Genomic DNA, 19,429 nt, shown 5'->3' with positions numbered 1-19,429 from the left:
CCATTTTCTTCATGGCCGTAATCGAAGCCTGCCACACTACATCTTCGAAAAACCATCTTATTCTCAGTGAGGGTTCCCGTCTTATCAGAAAAAAGGTACTGAATTTGTCCAAGATCCTCGGTGATGTTCAGGGCTCGACACTGAATAGTAGAATCCATTTTCTCATTGTAAAAATCCACATCACTTTGAATAAAATAGATTTGCCCAAGCTTGACAATTTCAATGGAAACATAGAGAGAAATGGGAATCAAAACCTAAGAAGAAGAACCAAACAATTGGAAAAATGTAAAAGAGGAGAAAGGATGAGAAACTAAATATAGGTGAATAAGTAGCAAAGATCTTAAAATTCTATGATAAGCTCAATAAAAATTACCTGCAACAAAATGATCATGGTCCAAAACATATAGAATCCTGCCAATACTGGTGATATGACATGTCCATCAGTATCAGGGATATTAAAAAACAGTAAGTTTTCATATCTGCTTAACCAGATTCCATGACCTTTCAAAAATACATACATGTTAAAAAGGTACTACATACATATTATGCAAATATAGAACTTTATTCTTAAAGAAAGAAGGATGAGAATATTTATTTTTGTTGAACACTAATTGTTTGGTTTTAGAAACAAATTCAAATTCAAAAGGCTACACATTCTCCTGCCTTTCTCTCTCTGTCTTTTAAAACTCTTCTCAGGGCACTAATGTGCTGCCGAAATGAGTAACTGGATATGGTTAACATTAACGCTTTTCAGGTCAAAGGATGTGAGAGATAAAGACGTGAGGAAAAAATTATTAGCAAGTAAAAGTTTGCTTAAAGAAGTCAAACATTCATAAGTATCATTATGAAAATAAAATGCTTTAAAATTAATGTCTTGCTGAAAGGATGTCTGCAAAAAAATCTAATTTTACCTACCTAATGCACCAGTAAAACACATTATAATCAGAAGCAGGACACACCAGAGAACATCTGTGTTTGCTCTTCTCTCTAATTTACTGCGCTTGTATCGTGGTCCGCTGTTGTTAAGCATAGCTTTGGTTTCATGGCCTACATAGAAAACACAGTATGTCAGGAAATGCTCAAACTCAAGAAGTCAGCAAATATCATATTTTAAAATCTCTCTGGAAGATAATTTAACAAAGCATAGTTACAAAATACATTAAATCAGTTTAGTCTGCTTTTATAATCCATTTAGAAAAACAGAGACCAATGATTAAGATGAACAAGACAAAATTTTCTTTTTCTATAAACTGCATTTTGAATAAATGGCAAAGGTTAATTGGTAGCAAAGCACAGATAAAACAATGTTGAAAAATTATAAGTTTAACCAACCTGCATAAACAACAATGCCCACAACAGCCTCTGTGTTTCTAACGGTGCATCCTCTAAGTAATAAATTTTCTTTACTGAGACCCACGCGTTCTTTGTTGGAATGTTCTCTACCAGAAAGACAGCACATAGATTCATTCTTTTTTTTGCATTTTTAATTAATATTTTTAGAGCAGTTATAGGTTCACAGAAAGATCATGAAGAAAATAGAGAGTTCCCATACAGCCACCCCCATTTTAACATTTTGTACTAGTGTGGTACATTTGTTACAAGTGATGAGAGATTATGATGATTGTACTTTATCAACTATAGTCCATAGTTTATTTTAGGGTTCATTGCTTGTGTTTTACAGTCCTGTGGTGGTTTTTTTAATTTTTGTTCTAGCAACATATACACCATCTAAATTTTTCCCTTTTAATCACATTCAGATATATAAATCAGTGGTATTAATCACATTCACAGTGTTGTGTTACCATCACCAGCATACATTACAAAAACTTTTCTACTATCCCAAACAGAAACTCTGTACCAATTAAGAATTAACTCCCCATTCCCCTGTCTGCACCCCAGCCCCTGGTAACCTGTATTCTAGTTTCTGACTCTATGTATTTGCTTATTCTAATTATTTCATATCAGTGAGATCATACAATATTTTCCTTTGGAGTCTGGCTTATTTCACTCAACCCGATGTCATTTTTAAATAGCAAAAGTGTGGATGTAAAACAAAAAATCATGGTTCTCAACCTTTCTTAACTTGGATTAAGAAGTTGGGCAGTTGGTAGGAAAGGTTTCACATCTGTGGCCCATTAGATTTTGTTATTTCAGAGCTACCTGCTTTGGCTAGGAAAAAGATGCACCAAGTTTCTAACTACCACTGCTTTCGAATATTCATTGTTTTCAACTTCTAATCCTACAGAAGCTCAAAAATATTCCAGAAAAAGGATCCTGTTTTGCTGGTACAAACTGTATTTCAGGGTAACTTAATAGCTGATGGGAGAAAGGTTCTTGATAAAATTGGGATATCACCATTTTCAATAGTGATGAAATCAAGTATCACCCTAGGCAATGATAATCGGTGGTTGCTAAAATTGTAAAGTGAAATATGGATAGGGAACTTTAAAATGAAACAATAGGGTTAACAACACTAACTTTAATGTCTCTAATCACGGGACAAGGCAACATCATGTGTCTCCTGATGTTATGCTATACGAAGTACATGACGCCACAGGAATCTAATCAAGCTCCTGTCCAAGGTCTCAACCTGAGTTGTCTGGCTTTAGGGGATCTGTGACACCCCAGAAATTGTGTGTGTGTGTGTGTGTGTGTGTGTGTGTGTGTGTGTGTGAATTTGTCATTTTCTAGGGAAAGAATCCATTTCTTTCATCAGATTCTAAAAGTAGCCCTTGGGAGTCCACAGGAAATAAGAGGGCTAGAGAAACATGTTACACTCCACCGCAAGGATGCAGTCAGCTACATCTGAAATGTGGTCAACTCTGTAAGCAAAATGATCTAGTTTTTTCAATTAAGAATGGCCTGGGGGGAAAAACACAGTGGGGAGGGGAAATGTTACCACGGTGAGGATGCAATCAGCTAAATCTAGAATGTGGTAAATTCTACAAGCTTGATGACCCAATTTCTTAGGATGGGAAATTCAAAGAGATATCGACCAAATGCAATGTGTAGAACTTGTTTTGATCCTGGTTCAAATAAAACAAATATAAAAAAAACATTTTTGAGATAATTGAAGATATTTGAACACAGACTAGATAATAGAAAATATTAAGGTACTGCTTTTAGTTTTGTTAAATGTGATAATGGTGTTATGGTTATGTTTTAAGTTCTTATCTGCTATGTACACGTAGTGAAGTATTTACAGTGAAATGACGTGATAAGAGGTGGGGAAGAAAGTGGGAAGATAATTGAAACAAAGTTGACGGCTGATGGTGCATGGGTGTTTATTATACTCTTCTTTCTACTTTTTTATGTTTGAAAATTCCTGTAATAAATAGCTTAAAAGTTACAAAAGTAATTACCTGACTAAATTACTTTAGTGGCAAAAATACAGAGCAAAATCATTGGAATCTTTAAATAAGCAAAAAGTAATTTGTTAACATATTTTGAAAATGTCCTCTTAATTTCAGGATTTGGGTGAGGTTCCCACCAGCAGAAGTGGGTAGCAGGAAATGGTCTCAGATCCTGGAAAAACTGTCAGATTTGAGACACAGGGTCAGAATTAGTGTGGCAACAATGTTTTCATAAGGTAAAAGACATCCACTAAATACATGCTCTGGACCAGATTCTGTACGGAGTGCTGAACTATAGAGCTCCTTCTCGTTCTTTCCTGCCTATGAAGAGGATTCCTGCTGGCAAAGGCAAGCCTGAGCTTGTCAGGGGAGTTGGCATTCCCAGCTGTGGGGAGAGGAGGGCTGAACACCAAGACAGATCTGACCTCAGGCCAAAAAATGGCAGCTCCTGAATCTGACATTTGTAAGAGGAAACTAAATAACCAGCAGTTAGAGGAAATAACCCTAAAAGGGATCCATCCTAAGAGATGGATTATGAGCATGTTTCTGATAAGAGATGGACATCTGCCTAACTTCTCTTCATAAAAACCATCTAAACTTTAACTATGAAAGAATTTCTCTAATATTAACCCTAATAACTTCAGGATAAATATTTCATCTTAAGCAGGACGTACAAGGTCCTTCAGGACATGGCCTCTTCATGATCTACCTAATTGCTCACCTACACCTACATACTTAACTACTTATACCTCCATAAAGGTACTGTGGTCTCAGGCTTCTGTGCCTATGCCCAGCCTGCTCCGTCAACCTAGAATGCAGCCATTCTTTCCACTTAGTTGCTTGACTGGCATCTTCTTACTCTTGAAGATTTATTTCCAGCATCGTCTTCTTACTTGGACTAAGCCCATTTCCTATTCCAACTGCAGAGCTGCATGTCCCTGCCACACTACCTGTCTACATCAGATGCTCTTGAAAGATGCCGCCATTATATTCTACACTTCCTTCAATGATAGCTCTTACCCTTTCTAAAATTGTAAACAACTTTATTGAAGAATAATTAACAAGAATAGACTGCATGTATTTAAATGTATAATTTGGTAAGTTATGACATATGCTTCCCCTGTGAAATAATCACCCCCAAAGTTTCCTCAAGCCCCTTTGTAATCCCTGCTTCCCTTTTCTGTCCTCTCTACCCGGGTACCCACTGACCTGCTTTCTATCACTATAGACTAGTTTTCATTTTCTAGCGTCTATATACATCACACCATACAGTATGTACTGGCTTCTTTCACACAATGTAATGATTTTGAGATATATCCATGTTTTATTTTGAGATTCATCCATGTGTCATTGGTTCATTCTTTTTGTTGAATAGTATTCCATTGTGAATATACCACAATTTGCTTACTCCTTCACCTGTTGATGAACATTTGGATTATTTCCAGTTTGGCTATTACAAATAAAGTCTTTACAAACATTTGTGTTTAGGTCATTGTATGGAAAATTGCTTTATTTTCTCTTGGGTAATTACTTAGGAGTAGGATGGCCAGATCATACGGGAGGTGTATATTTAACTTTTTAAGAAACATCCCATTGTTTTCCAAAGTGTTTGTACTATTTTACATTCTCACCAGCAGTGTATGGATTTTCCAGCACCTCTATCTCCTCACCAACATGTGGTGTCTGGTCAGGCATTTCAACTTTAGCCATTTTAATGGGTAAGTAGTGGTAGCCCATAGTGATTTTAATTTGAATCTTTTCACATAGTTATTTGCCTTCATCCATATATGTCGTTTGGTGAAATGGCTGTTTAAACTGTTGCCCACTTTTTAAAAAGAAAACTGTTTGTTTTCTTATTATTGAGTTTTGAGAATTCTCTCATTTTAGGAATATAAGTCCTTTATCTTCAGATGTAAACACTGGAAGTACTTTCTGCCAGTCGGTTGCTTATCTTTTCAGTCTCCTTTGAAGAGCAGAAGTTTGTAATTTTGATGAAGTCCAACTTTTCAATATATTCTTTTATGAACTGTTCTTTTGATATCATAGCTAAGAAATCTTTGCTTAACCCAAGGTAACAAAGATGTCCCCTATGTTTCCTTTTAGAAGCTATATTGTTTTAAGTTTACGTTTAGGTTGATGTCCCATTTTGAGTTAATTTTTATATATGGTGAAAGGTATGGATGAAAGTTTGTATTTTTCCTATTTACAGCCAATTTTTGCAGCACTACTTGTTGAAAAGACTAATCTTTATCCACTGACTTGCCTTTCCACATTTGTTTACAAAAAAAATAACAAAAACACAGCTGTCTGTAAATGTGCAGGTCTATTTCTGGACTCTCTAATTTTTTCCATTGGTCTGTTTTTGCCTATCTTATGCCAATACCTCACTGGCTTGGTTACTGTAGCTTCATAATAAATCTTGAAATCAGATGGTATCAACCTTCCAACTCTGTTCTTTTTTGATGTTGTTATTCCAGGTCCTTCACATTGCCATATGAATTTTAGAATAAGCTTATCAATTTCTAAAAAGCTTTCTGGGATTTTGATTTGGATAGCTCTGAATCTACAGATTGATTTAGGAGGAAAATGACATCTTAAAAATATTGAGTCATTGAATCTTTCAACCCAGGAGCAATGATATCTTTCCATTTACTTAGGTCTTTAATTTCTCCCAGCAATATTTTAGTGGTTTTCAGTGTATAGATATTTCATATGTTTTGTTGGATTTATCCCTAACATTTAATTTTTTCTGATGCTATTAAAAATGGTATTTTTAAATTTTACTATCTGATGGTTCATTGATCTGATTTGCTTGTTGTTTGTTTACTGATTGTCTATAGATATATAATTGATTTTTACATGTTGCTCTTGTTTACTGCAACATTGCTAAACTCATCGATTAGTTCTAGTGTCTTTTTTTTTAAGATTTCATCAGATTTTCTAAGAAGACATCATATCATATGTGAACAAAAGACAGTTTTACTCCTTTCATTCTTATTTGGTGAGTTTTATTTATTTTTCTTGCCTGACAGCACTGGCCAGAACCTTCGGTACAATCTTGAAGAAAGTGATGAAAGCGGACATTCATTTCTTGTTCCCAATCTTAGGGGTAAAGCATTTGGTGTTTGACCATTGAGTAAGATGTTGGCTATAGGTTTTTCATAGAAGTCCCTTACTAGGTTGAAATAGTTCCCTTCTATTTCTAGTAGGCAGAAATGGAAGTTATATTTTGTTAAGTGCTTTTCCAATGTCTATTATCTTTTTTCTATATTGCTGCACTGGATTTGCTATAATTTTGTATGGAAATTTGCATCTACGTTCATGAGGTTTCTGTCTTTCCTGTCATGTCTTTGCCTTATTTTCACACCAGGCTAATTCTAGCAACATAAAATAAGGTGAGAACTCTGCTCCTCTACAGTTCTTACAAAATCACCACTTCTTAAAAATCAGGAATCTAAGGGTCAGAGAGAGTAAACAACTTGGCTCAAGGTCATAAAGCACTTAAGTGGCAGAAGCCAGGTCTGAAACCAGATCAGACCCCAAACTCTGTCTTGCAACAGTGATGCAGATACCACATAAGGACTCCAAAATGAAGCCTTCCACAGCTTCACATATTCTTAGACATGTTTCCAAATCACTACCTGACTTTTGTTCACTAGAATTGTGTCCATTTGCTACTCTAATTCTGCAGAAGAGCACCATGCTATCATGTCACTTAGGTTGCCAAATATGTCTAAACACCTTCATCTGAACAATAACCTCTTGGGATTAATTTAGAGCTCATGTAAGACATACTCACATCTCTGAAGTAGACTCTAAGATTTTCTTAAAAACACGCTAGCTTTTGTTGCTGTTCTTAAATTATATATAGGTAAACACATCAAATCATTAAAATAAGACAAATTTATTGGTGGGTAAACATGTGGCCTTTGGTGATTTAACTTGGGTAAAACTAGACAAAAATCTTATGAGTTAACTATAACTTTGACATACAATTCCACTCACAGTCAAAAAGGTAAGTCATACATCACTTACAGAAAGCCTCGGAATCTATTAAGATCGTTGTTTGGACTTTCACATTCTATCCTACTGGAGAACTTCTCAGGATCGACTTCAGAGTCCTAATTTTTTTTAAATTACAAAACAAAAGTTTGGAGTAAAAACCTTGAAATTTATATGTTTATCACTTTCACCCAATTCTTAAGATAGCGTTAAGACATTCTTGTTACAAAGTTTACATCATAAATTTCCCAGATGCAGGAAGGTATACACATAATCATGATCTCCAAAAATTTTATACATAAACATAACAGAAAAATGAGCTGGGCATCAATATCTTACAAAATCCACTAATGAATCAAACATAATTTTAGAATGCTTATAAAATTAATGAGCAAACAAAGTGTTCTTATAGTATAACATGGATTCACCTTGAACAAGCCATATCAAGCTTATCTCATTTTCTTTTTTACATGGCTTTTTGGCTAATAAGAGAAAAGTTACTGATGTTGTAGTTCTTATAATACCAATATGTATAACATAACAAACATGGAAAATGTGAGCCATAAGATAACGTGATCATATTTACCAATAACTAATATTTGCTGAGCTCTTTTGATGTAAGGATCTATATTATGCATTTTAAATGTATCATTATTAACTAATTTCTTCTTTATAACCCCATGAGGTGAGTCTATATTTAGGCCTAATTAAAAGATGAGAAAAAGAGATACAAAAAGATAAGTAATTTGTCAAAAGAATCAAAACAGGAAAATATTTGGAGTCACGATTGCAAACCAGTTCATCAGATTCCAGAGCCCTCACCCCTAATTTGACCTAAGGTGTGCTGATTAATCAACTGACATCAATCGCAAAGTAGGTATTCAGTGGTATATAACAGAATTCCAAGCTGTGTAAGATTTTTGCCAATATTTTAGATACAAAAATGCTAATAAAACTGATATTGAAAATAAGCTGAGTCATATCAACCATAGAGGATCCAACTGAAATATGGGGTAGAAAGTTGGGCCCAATGGGACAAGCTGAAATTTACCAGAAATAAGGGCACAGGTTAAAACATTTTTGGTTTACAAGCGTAAGATGAAGGAGACCTGCCTTAAGAGTAGTTCATGCAAAGAAAAAAAAAAAAAAAGATCAAATTTTAAAACACTTCCCCTCAATTGTTTCCAGAAAAAGGAAAAGGAACTGATATTTAGGTACTACATATGATGCTTTTAGAATATTACTTCATTTGAGTCTAACAACAATGCTATGAAGAAGATATAATCATTTCCATTTTTAAGATAAAGAAACTGAGGCATAAAGTATTGAAATGACATGTGCAAAGTCACACAGTAATTCAATGGCAGACATGGGAGTTGTTCAAATGGCTATCAATATAAACTTCAAAGTTCTTGGTTCCCTCACCGCATCATGGTGCCTACAGGCTGGGACACAGCATGGTGAAGGGTCTAGACGCTTTGCGGCATCATATGAAGGATAACTGAAGTAACTCATTAACATATTTAGCCTGGAAAAGAGAGTCCTTAGTTGCAGAAGACTCAGATCTTCAAACATATAAAGGGCTGCAGTGAGGAAGGGCAATTAGACTCATTTTTTGGAGTCTGAAGGTAGAATTCAAATTATGGGGTATAAAGCATATAAATTATAGATGGGGTGGCATATTTTAATACAACATAAAAGTAAGAACCATCTGATATCTGTTTATAGGTTGGTTTCATAGGTCATTGTTTCTCAAACCTCAGTCATTTCTCTATGCCAACAGCTTGATTTATTCTACTACTAAATAAAGCACAGCAAAGCACTTGGAAATTTAAGATATGAATGTCTGCACTACCAATTGATATCATCTATACCACCCACACTTCCAAATGGTCATGGTGCAAGATTCAGTTGCTAAAAGATGGAAATTTTCAAGGGCAGGCCTATAATTTACATCGCTCCAGTTTATGGTGTAAATAGTATACATATAAACAGATTTAAAAATGAATATGTCTGAATAGAAGTTATTTCATAAAAATTTTCATCCTTGTACCACCTAAAATCACCTTATATAGCATTGGTAAGTCCACACTTGGAGAAATGTTATTTTAAGCAACTTAACTGAACAATGGTGTTACCTATACAGAACTGTAAGAATTTCTAATTTTGACTTACTTTCGTTCTAATCCTAATTCCTTATTTTTTACTCTTTATTTGAGTAGTTACAGATTTTTCCTTGCTTTCAAAGACACCTATTAATTGCTTGGCTTTTTTGATTTTGAAAAATAAAACTGCTTCTTTCTGAAGCAAAAAAAACAAAACAAAAAAACAAAGAGTGAATACTACTGGGATTCAGTACCTACACATTTTTTTTTTACAAGAGTGATTTTTCACCCAGTCCTTCGTTGCACTGCAATGGAGCTGAATAGTTGAAAAAATATTTCTCTCAGTTACACTGTAGAATTTTAGACTTAGAAAGAAAATCAGGTTTCCTTGTCTAATATCATATTTTACAGTTGAGAAAAGCATGTCTCCAAGATGTTAAATACTTTTGAGAGAGAAGTTAAACAAAAGTCTTAAAAGGCCTTGGCACATAAGTAATTATAGATTTTAGGAACAATGATAGATTGATATCCTAGCTTCAACAAAATATTATAAAATCTCGGCTTCAGAAAAAATAAATTAGAAGGTGATATTTCTATTGCAAAAGAATTTTCCAAATAACAGAATAATTCTTTGTTAGGTTTCCTTTAATCCAATTCCAAAAAAAATACAATTGCCAGACTGAAGTGCTTGAACTCCAAGGTCACTTACCTGTCAAATGTAACACATTTCTACCGATGCCTGGAAATGGATTCAGACTTCTGGGATTCTATTTTGTCAGTGGTAAAATATATTTTAAAAGCCCTTTAATGTACATGTGAAAATGAGGTTACTCATTTTCTGAAGGAAAACTGTTAATGCCACCAGTTGGGAAACCCATTATGTACCTGCTCTGCATATCCCCGAACCACCCGCCTCTGTTTTAAATTACTCTCTCCATCAAGTCCAGAAGTTTCAATGTGACAGATTCCATCTGGGTCCGTGGAAAAAAGTAAGACCATATCTGCAGGAATGACTTCATTACACGAGAGGCGAATGAAATCCCCAACTGTAACATCTTTCCAGCATTGGTCCTTGTATTTTCTCTCTTTCCTAAAATTGATTAAAAAAAAAAAGTTTGAAAAGAACATCAAGCCAAAAACATACATAATAGTTTTTAAAAGTTTTATTGAATAATTTAAAGTATGTTTAAAGTATCAGGGTTAATTTTAGTCTTAAATTCACCTGAAAATTTAGTTACTAAACCACTAAAGTGTATTTTTTCAGCTCTTTTTTCCTGTGGAATTTTGAACTATAATGTTGTTTAAATGCAATTCTGGAATAAAATTACAACTAACATTTGATGGGTTTATTCATAAACAAAGTAATTCTTGAGTGCTGCTCTGTGTCAAGTTCCAGGGATTTAGAGGTATAAAAGACGTATCATCAGCTTTCAGGATAATTAAAGAAAACACAAATTCAATGAAATTAAAATACCCAAATACAACATTTTAAAAATCATTATCCCACCAAATTAAAACCTATGATTTTAATTAGAGAGGTATACTGTTTAAATTGTCATCAGTCTGCTGCAGTTGATCCCTAGAAAGGAAAAAGGCAAACTTTATCCCTTTTTCAAAGTGTAGTTTTCACCTTCTATATATTCAATTCTTTTTAAAGGAAAGACATATCATAGAGCTTGACTTGCCTTAAATGCCCTCCGGCTCTATGTAAAAGTTTTGCCAAACCCAACAGCATGAATTATGCTCCTTGAAGCTTTTTCTTTAGACCAGGATGAAGAAATTTGTATAGTAGAATGTCATATCAGTTAGTAGCAACATTTCACATACAATCATGAATGTTAGGAAAGTCTGTCTCATTCCTCCACTGCCTCCCAAATATACATAAAGAACTGGTATTTGTTACAAATATGTATTTATTTTAAAAGCAAAGTTATTTCTTTTCTATTATGTTTATGGTTAAATACTCAAATTCACTGCCAAAGTTCCCTATATTCATAGTTACATGACCTATGTATTTAATAAAATTTCTGACTCTTAAGATAACATAAAAATGCCACCTTAACCCAATACTTGAATCATTTCTGCTATACAGAATTATATAAGGTATTTTGAAACTAATTTAGCTTAAAGGGCTACCTAAGAAATACTTTTTCAGGACAAATTCTCCCAAAATATTTAAAGTACAAAACTAACACAAACTAACAACTAACAGAAACCCTTGATTAAGAATTTGTTAGCTCAGGCAGAAAGGCAAATCTTGGCAAAACAAACCTCTATCAGTGGCTTATTGATATTGTCTTTACCAAGCTCTTCCCTAGTGTCTGTGCAAACCAATTCATTCTTCTATGTTGGAAAGTAACACAAAGATCAAAAAGGTAGGCAGGGGTCAGAGTTTGAAGGGTTATGCCACATCAAAGAGTAGGGATCTTGTTCTACAGGAAATGGTGGAGTGCCTAAAGTTTCACAAGGGGGAGAAGGGTGTGATCTGGCGTTTGATAACTCCTGCAACAGAGTAGTGGATGAATTTATTTGGTGAGGGGCTAGTTAGAAACAGGAATGACCAAGAGCTTAATGGAACCTAACAAATAATTCAGGGGAAGGATGAAGGGGGTCAAAATGAAAGCAGTAGCAATGGGGATGCAGAGGAACAGATGAAATGAAGAAATACGTAGGTAACATAGTCAACCAACATTTCTCCTTTATTACATGTAAAGTTACTAATGATGACTCTGTGGTTTCTAATTAGTATGACAGGGTGATAGATGGTGTCTTTCCTCATGTCTCAGATTTTAGAAGAAACAGACTGCATCACAGGGGAGATAATAAATTCAATTTGGCAAGTTTTTATTTGAAATCAGATACGCAGTTGAAGATGTCTAGCATCTGGAGTTCCTGAGTAGAGAGAGAGATTTGGAAGTGTTAGGTACATAAGTATACGAGATTCCTAGGGAAAGAGATTTCAGGATGATAAAAAATGGAACAAGATGTATGAGAAGTGATGTCAGAAAAATTAAGGGAGAAGGGAATGTCAAAGGAGTAATGTTAGTCAAAAGTCAGAGAGGTTATGTACAATGGGGACCAAAATGCCTATAGTATTTGGTTATTAAGATGTCTGCTGATCTTGGGGAAAGTGGATAACTCAGAATTGCTGATGGGAAGAGGGAAGGAGAAAGTGTAATTCCAGTCAATGAGGGAATGATTGGAAGTAGAAAAAGTAGAATATTCCATGATGTTTAACTATGAAAGGAATAAAGGAAGAGAACAGCCACTGCCAGGGAAGACAGATCAAAGGACAACAAGGATGAGAGAATAGGGCATGTATGTTGGGTGCAGAGAAGAAGCACACAGAGAAGGCATGGCAGAAGATAGAGGACAGAGTGGCGATGTAGCACAAGGCTATAAAGAAGTAATAAGGAATGGGATTAAGAACACAGATGGGAGGATGGAAATTTCCTCTTATCCGAGGACAGAAGAGAGTGGATGAAGATGGGGATGGTTACCAGTAAGTTCAGAATTAAGATGTAGAAAGGAATTTGAGGTTCATAATTCATGCTTACAGATCTCTTCTTTCTCTATGAAGAAAGACTGTGAGGAAATCCAGTGAGAATCTGTGAAGGTGGGGAGAGAAGAATTACTTGAACCATTAGGTTAAGGATTTTGTTTTTCTTTCAAATATAAGAAATAGACTTCCTCTAAGGAACAAGTTTATTTTAACTTGGAACAGAATTCAAACGAAGTCAATTTTACAACTGAATTAAATTCATTTTCCCCATTTGAAGCCTAAACCAGGATCTTTAAAAGAAATAATAATAATAGCTAACTTCCCCATTAGCTAGCTAGTTCAGTTCAATAAACATACACTGATCTTAATTTCCACTAGTTACCATGTAAAGTGCTAAGGATACAAAGATGATTGAGTCATGGCCCCAACCCTAAAACACTTAAATAGCATCTAAATTTGATAAAGAGCTACAAACAGTAATTTTGTAAGAGGTGAGCACAGGCTCTATGTGGATACACAGGAGGGGCATTTAGGCCTGGAGTTAGTGACTCTTGAGATGAGTCTTGAAGGATGATCAAGAGTGAGTCAGGGAGGCAGGTATATTAGTCAGAGTACTTATGCCAAGAACGGAGGAACAAAGACATAGGGCGTGAAAGAGCATAGTGTGTGAAAGCAACCACAAGCTAAGTGACAATGCTCATTGTCATATTTGCCTAGCTTTGAAGTTATAACTGCGGTATGCTCAAAATAAGGCTGTAGAATATATTCCCTGAAATAGAATAAAAACTAGTGTGAGGATGTTCTCTCCAAGTCGATATTGCAGCTGGAATTTCTTGTATCTACTAGGTTGTTTGTGCCTGTGTATTACTCTCACTGGTCTGGGTGTAGCTCTCACAATCCGTCCTTCAGGGCAAACTTTGAAGCTCATTTTGCTTCTTTAAGCGTTCAGTAACAGCTTTGTTACATAAACACTGGGAAAAGTTGGGAACAATATACACTGAACTATTAATAGCTGTTCCACTGAAGGGTGTTGTGAGAATGAAGAATGGAAAATGTGGCCTTTCTCTTATTTCTTTATAAAATTTTAGTGAATGGTGGAATATAGATGAACTTTGCTTTTTAATGTTTTTTTTAAAGTATTTTCCAATAAACACTAAAATAATTTATGATAAGCAAATATTGAACTGCTATTGGATACAAGAGCAGCTAAGATTTATTGGATGCTTTATATTCATCAACTCAATTTTTGTATCAATGTTCTGTAGTTGGTAATATGAATGCACTATGGCCCCCTTTAACAAATGAGAAAACTGACCTTGAGAGGTTAAGTAATTTGCTCAAGGTCACACAACTCAAAAGTGCTCCTGGGATTTGAAACAAGACAAGTAGCTTCCAGAGTCAACTCTCTCATGTACTAGCCTTTACAGACAGCTACAGTCACTCACAGATGTCCAGCAAATAAAATGTGGTTTAATTGTGTATTAGAAAGTGAATTTGAAGAACCACTGCACTGGAAAATGTCACACGTACAGTTAATTATCTTAGAAGGCCAGTGATATTTTGGCCTTTTATCAAGAATCATAAAATTCTATGGATATGAGATAATCCTAGAATGTTAAGATTAATTAGTATTTTGAAACTTTTAACATCAATAAAGAGGTGATTTTTAAAGGTCCAAAAATAATGTGGGTTGCTTGAGGTCAGGCATTGTTATCAATGTTTCATTTAAATCTCTAAATCTCTCAGTGTTACTACATAGTAGTTACTCAAATGTTATTGAATTATTAATTGTCTTATTTTCAAGATACTTCTATTAGCCTTGAAACAAACCTTAAGTTCTTGCAAACTGCTATTATTTTAAAGACAATCTTAAGAAATAGTGAGGTTTTCAATAAGAGTTCATTAGCTCTTAAATGGGGTGTAATGGGGTTTAATTTCTAGACTATTTCCCAGTGATACTTTCCCAAAGAAAATTAAGCACCTTGTAAAAGACCACATATTACAAATAAGAACCAAACTATCTGCAAAGAAATGTTAATATGCTTCTTCCAAAAGCCTGCTAAGTTTAATGGCCTCATATTTTCACCTTAATTTTGTTGAGAAAGAATTTGTACTCTAAAGTACTTTTTTTGCATTTCATAGGAATTTTTTAGCATATTTAAATCAACAAGGCATAGTTTTAGAGCCTACCTTTATGTTGTTATAGCCTTATAAGTATTCCAAGAATAACTGGGGGAAAATATAAGCATTATCTCTTCTACAACACCCAACAAAAGAAAATTACACAGAATATAGATAGAGACACATACAGAGTTATCTGAGTTTATTATGAAATGCAATCATAAAGTGATATTTTGGAATAGACTTTAAATAATTGAATAGGATATTGAATCTCATCATCATGATTATATGCAAATCATCTATATTGGAGCTGGACTATTTTTAATAGGATTCCTGAGGAAACATAACATACCAGGTATTCCAGTAGGCAATTTTAATAAAAATAATAGAGGATTATAAGGAATTCTCACATATTGATTAAATGGTTTGGTGATGTAACAAACTCTTGCTAATAGTCTTTATTAACCTACATTAATAATCATAATGGCTAACATTTACTTAGCACTTACAAAGGGCAAGTTACTATGCTTACTGCTTTATTACTATTATATCTGTAATAAAGTAAACTGAAGTTTAGCTAGTTTAAGTAATTTGCTCAAGACTACACAGTTACTAAGTGGCAGAATCAAAAGAGAACTTTTTAGAACAACCTAGAAAAGCAAATATATATGAACATTACCAACTCTAAACCAGCACTAAAATTCAGCAATTATCTATGCACAAGAATTTGTATACAAGAATACATATATAAGCATTCTTTCCATTTGCTAAATTTGGCATAAGCTGGGTAATCTAAAAATTTGTCAAACTCTGGCCTTTGCTCATCACATATCGTTTCAAAGTATTATTTTCTGCAGCTATATTTTGAGGGGCAGAGACTGTATCAAAAACCACAAAAGTTCACCAAATTCCATTGGTTCTTATTTACAGTATCTTTTCTATCAACGCCTTTGTGTATTTTGTTTCTCTTCCCAGTAGCATTCTTGATGAATTGAGAGAGGCAGATCTATAAAGAGAAATCATTATAATAACTACGGAAAGATAAGGGTGTTTTTTAAGTGTAATACATGAAATTTTTTAGTTTCAACAAGATGGACTCAGGGACTGAAAAGTATCCAATCAGCTTATGTTAACTAATCCCACTTCTAGACATTTTCTCTCATCTCTTAGTTTGTCACCTTACATATCTTTGGATTTAAATATAAAAAGTGGTACAGCTAAACCAGCATAAATTTTGCTCAGGTGATTTTGTATAGGTGCTATTTATCTGGACTACTTAATTTGTCCACAAGTACAACATATTTTGTCTAGGTCCACCCAGTTTACTGGCCTCAACTTAAAAGATGTATCACTTGGGACAAGAAGTAAAAGAAAACAACCCGAGTTATACTGTTTACTAAACATTTAACTTGCACCTAAGAATAAAAGCACAGGAGCTGCATATAATATACAGCACAGTTCAAAACTCACCTTATCTGGCTTTATTCTTAGCTATATAAATACTGAAATGCAACTCTCCAACAGAACAAATGTGCTCCTAAAAAGACATTGTGAATGTTCTCTGTTGTATTGCACTAGGAAGGGTTTTATGAGTCTATAGTTTTGGCCCAAAAAACACTCTTCTCCATTTCTCACAATTCCTTTCCTCCACAGGCAGTTCTTGTTTTCCCTTTGCCTTTCAAATCTCATCCTCTTCTTACTCTAAAGCAAAAGGCTAAAAACTACCTGCTTACTTTTCTTCTTATGGTTTGAAATTCAATTCTTTCAATTCCACTTATACATGAGTTAAAGTGCTTTAAACTCCTGGGTTGATGATGGCTTACAGGTTTTTGATTTCCTTGGCCTGAACTAAATTCCTGAATTAAATTCACAACAGGAATTTAATAAATATTAGTTGAAAATAACAGCAACCCCAAAAGAGCCCTGTTCACACCCAAGGGGAGAAAAAATAACATTCTGCATGTTTCTAAGACAGAGGTGTATGTTGCCTAGCAAAGCTCCTGTTACACTTACCTACTGTAAACTTTAGTTATTAAGTTGTTGATCAGTTTGTCAATTTTGTATTTTCGATAATCTTCCAAGCCATCTTTAATTGCAATAATTGTAAGGACCACCACCAGGGGCAGCATCGTAATTTCCTTTTGGAAAGCTTCCACCAAAGGCACCCAGTTCAGGACAACTAGAAACAGGAAATATAAATTGGCAGCTCTGGAACCCAAACACAGACAAGGAGGTGTTAACAAGTCATTCCAAGGACTGGAGTAAAAGAGGCAAAATACCTTACGGTATTTTCGTACAAGTTTCTATTAGCTGACTTTGACGTTAGCAAAATCTAACAAACCTGAATGAACAAGTTATTACCCCCCAGCTCCCAGACATTTGGTTTATGAATAGCTTAATAAAGATTAAATATGTTTCATTAAACAACAGTTAATTCTGTAACACACGACATAGAGTGTAATAGGAAGAATGATTTTCTTTTTAAAAATTCAAAGAAAAGAAAATTACAGGTAATTCAGTTATTGAGTTGTAAAAATAAATTAAAAAAAAAACACTCTGTAGCCTTTAGAAGTTAATTTGCATGCCTGAACATAGATTCAAAAGGCTCAAAGTAAGTAAAAAGCCTGAATTTTTTTCCCCTGAGACTAACCCTTCTATTTCTGTTTGTTAGGTTATTCAGAATCACTTTCTTCAGAACTTCTTCTGTCCCCTTCATTTTACATCTTCAAATGCTCCGCTCCTTATCTTTGGCCATAAGGAAAGCTCAAGCCTATCCTTTCCTTGAACAAAACGAATAAAAAGTCTTCATTCCTGCTTAAAACCTAGAATTTTTATCATTCTTCCCAAAAGAATAATCTATACACACTTCTCCTTCCTCACCTCCCACTTCTTTAACGCTGAAAATTTCTTTCTTAAATGTTTTTTTTTGCCATTTCTGTGGTTTCAAATACTTCCCTTGGGCAACATCCAAATCTACAGCTCCAGCCCTGAACCGTGTTCAAGTTCCAGATTCTTAACCATTAACTGCATTGGACTGAAAACTTCCAAAATGAAGTTATTTCAGGATATTTGTTTTTCCCACTGCTTTGCTTTGTTTTGTCTGGAAATTTTGTTTGTTTGTTTGTTTGTTTAATAAATAAAGCAATTTAAAACAAAAAAAAAGAAAACTCCCCAAAAGACAGAAACACCCATAGCTTTAAAACCATGAATTGTACAAATTCACTTTTGTACTTTAGACATATCCACTGCCCAATAAATGTTATGGAATGTATACAGAATAAATAATGAGAATGAATGTATACAGAATGAACAATGAGAATGAATAATGAATGTTGAAATCTCTATACCCACATTAGCATCTCAAACAACATTTAGAAAAGCAAAATAATCTTCTAGCCAAGTTTTTTTCTGTCTCTATATTTTCTGTTAATCCTTCTGGCCACTGCAGCTCAACATGTTGACATCATCTTCTTACTCCTTTCACTTAATTCCCAAAATCCGATCCATAGTATCTGTAACAGGTTATCCTTCTTTTCATTCATTGTTCTAAATTCAGGTCTCTAATATAACTTACCACGATATTTACGGCATCTTCCTAAAAAGATGCCTTCAGTTTGCTTTAAGCCCATCCACCCATCCACCACACTGCCTCCATAGTGAACCACAGACATGAGCATGCTAGTCCTCAGTTCAGACTTGGGCCTCAAAACTTGATCCTGATATTCAAGGCCCTTCTCGTGGGTCATAAGCTATTTTTCCAGATTTATTTCATACTGTTATCCAACATTGAATATGTATGTTAGTCAGAGGGGACTACTTCCCAGGCTCAAGCAAGATCTTTATGAATCTGACGTTTTGCTTTCACTCATGCTCCTCCCTCCATCTGAAATATGCTTCGCTCATATCTCTGCCTTGAAAAATCTACCCACCTCCATAATCAAATTCAAATGCCCAGTCCCAATCTACTGCGACAGCTAGTATTATTTCTCTTTTTGAGGCTCCCACTGTACTTTGTAGCACTTTATAACATTTATCACATTGTTTGTTTATATATCTCATTTTTCTGACTAAACTTCACACTAATAACAAAAGGAGTAATACTCATTTTTGCATTCCCTTCAGTGCTTAAACTCGTAGGAGAATTTCAATAAATATGGCGTTAAATTGAATCATTTCATTGTGTCACCTAATAACATCTTATGTTGGCACTTAGATCTCCATTTCCTTTTATTATCAAGCAAGAGAAATCAGAAATTAAAATGTAGCATGGTTTAATGGAAAGAAAACTAAAGAAGAGTCAGAATACCCAAGACCGTAGCCCCGGTCTGCTGCTTTTCACTGAAACA

At 34.5% G+C, this 19,429-nt stretch overlaps 1 protein-coding gene across 8 annotated transcripts in view; it reads right to left on the bottom strand.

Annotated features, from left to right (window-relative positions):
* The window catches only part of ATP10D (ATPase phospholipid transporting 10D (putative)), a 145,704-nt gene that overhangs the window by 81,158 nt on the left and 45,117 nt on the right, over window positions 1–19,429 (bottom strand). For 3 of the 8 annotated variants that reach the window (XR_005215851.1, XM_037829729.1, XM_037829730.1), the window contains exons 3-9: window positions 17,097–17,291; window positions 10,346–10,550; window positions 7,389–7,474; window positions 1,333–1,439; window positions 916–1,047; window positions 374–501; window positions 2–254 (exon numbers count right to left, since the gene is read on the bottom strand). Coding sequence is in view for 7 of the 8 variants with exons in the window: in XM_037829729.1 (XP_037685657.1) it covers window positions 2–254; window positions 374–501; window positions 916–1,047; window positions 1,333–1,439; window positions 7,389–7,474; window positions 10,346–10,550; window positions 17,097–17,291 (1,106 nt within the window). In the remaining variant the exon portion in view is untranslated. Of the gene's footprint in view, window position 1; window positions 255–373; window positions 502–915; window positions 1,048–1,332; window positions 1,440–7,388; window positions 7,475–8,780; window positions 10,551–13,017; window positions 14,580–17,096; window positions 17,292–19,429 lie in introns of those variants that run through there. The other 5 variants (XM_037829731.1, XM_037829733.1, XM_037829735.1 and 2 more) reach the window with 5 other exon arrangements.

The sequence above is a fragment of the Choloepus didactylus genome, chromosome 3, assembly GCF_015220235.1.
Source record: "Choloepus didactylus isolate mChoDid1 chromosome 3, mChoDid1.pri, whole genome shotgun sequence".
NCBI classification, from domain to species: Eukaryota; Metazoa; Chordata; class Mammalia; order Pilosa; family Megalonychidae; genus Choloepus; species Choloepus didactylus.
This window is presented reverse-complemented; position numbering and strand designations above follow the sequence as displayed.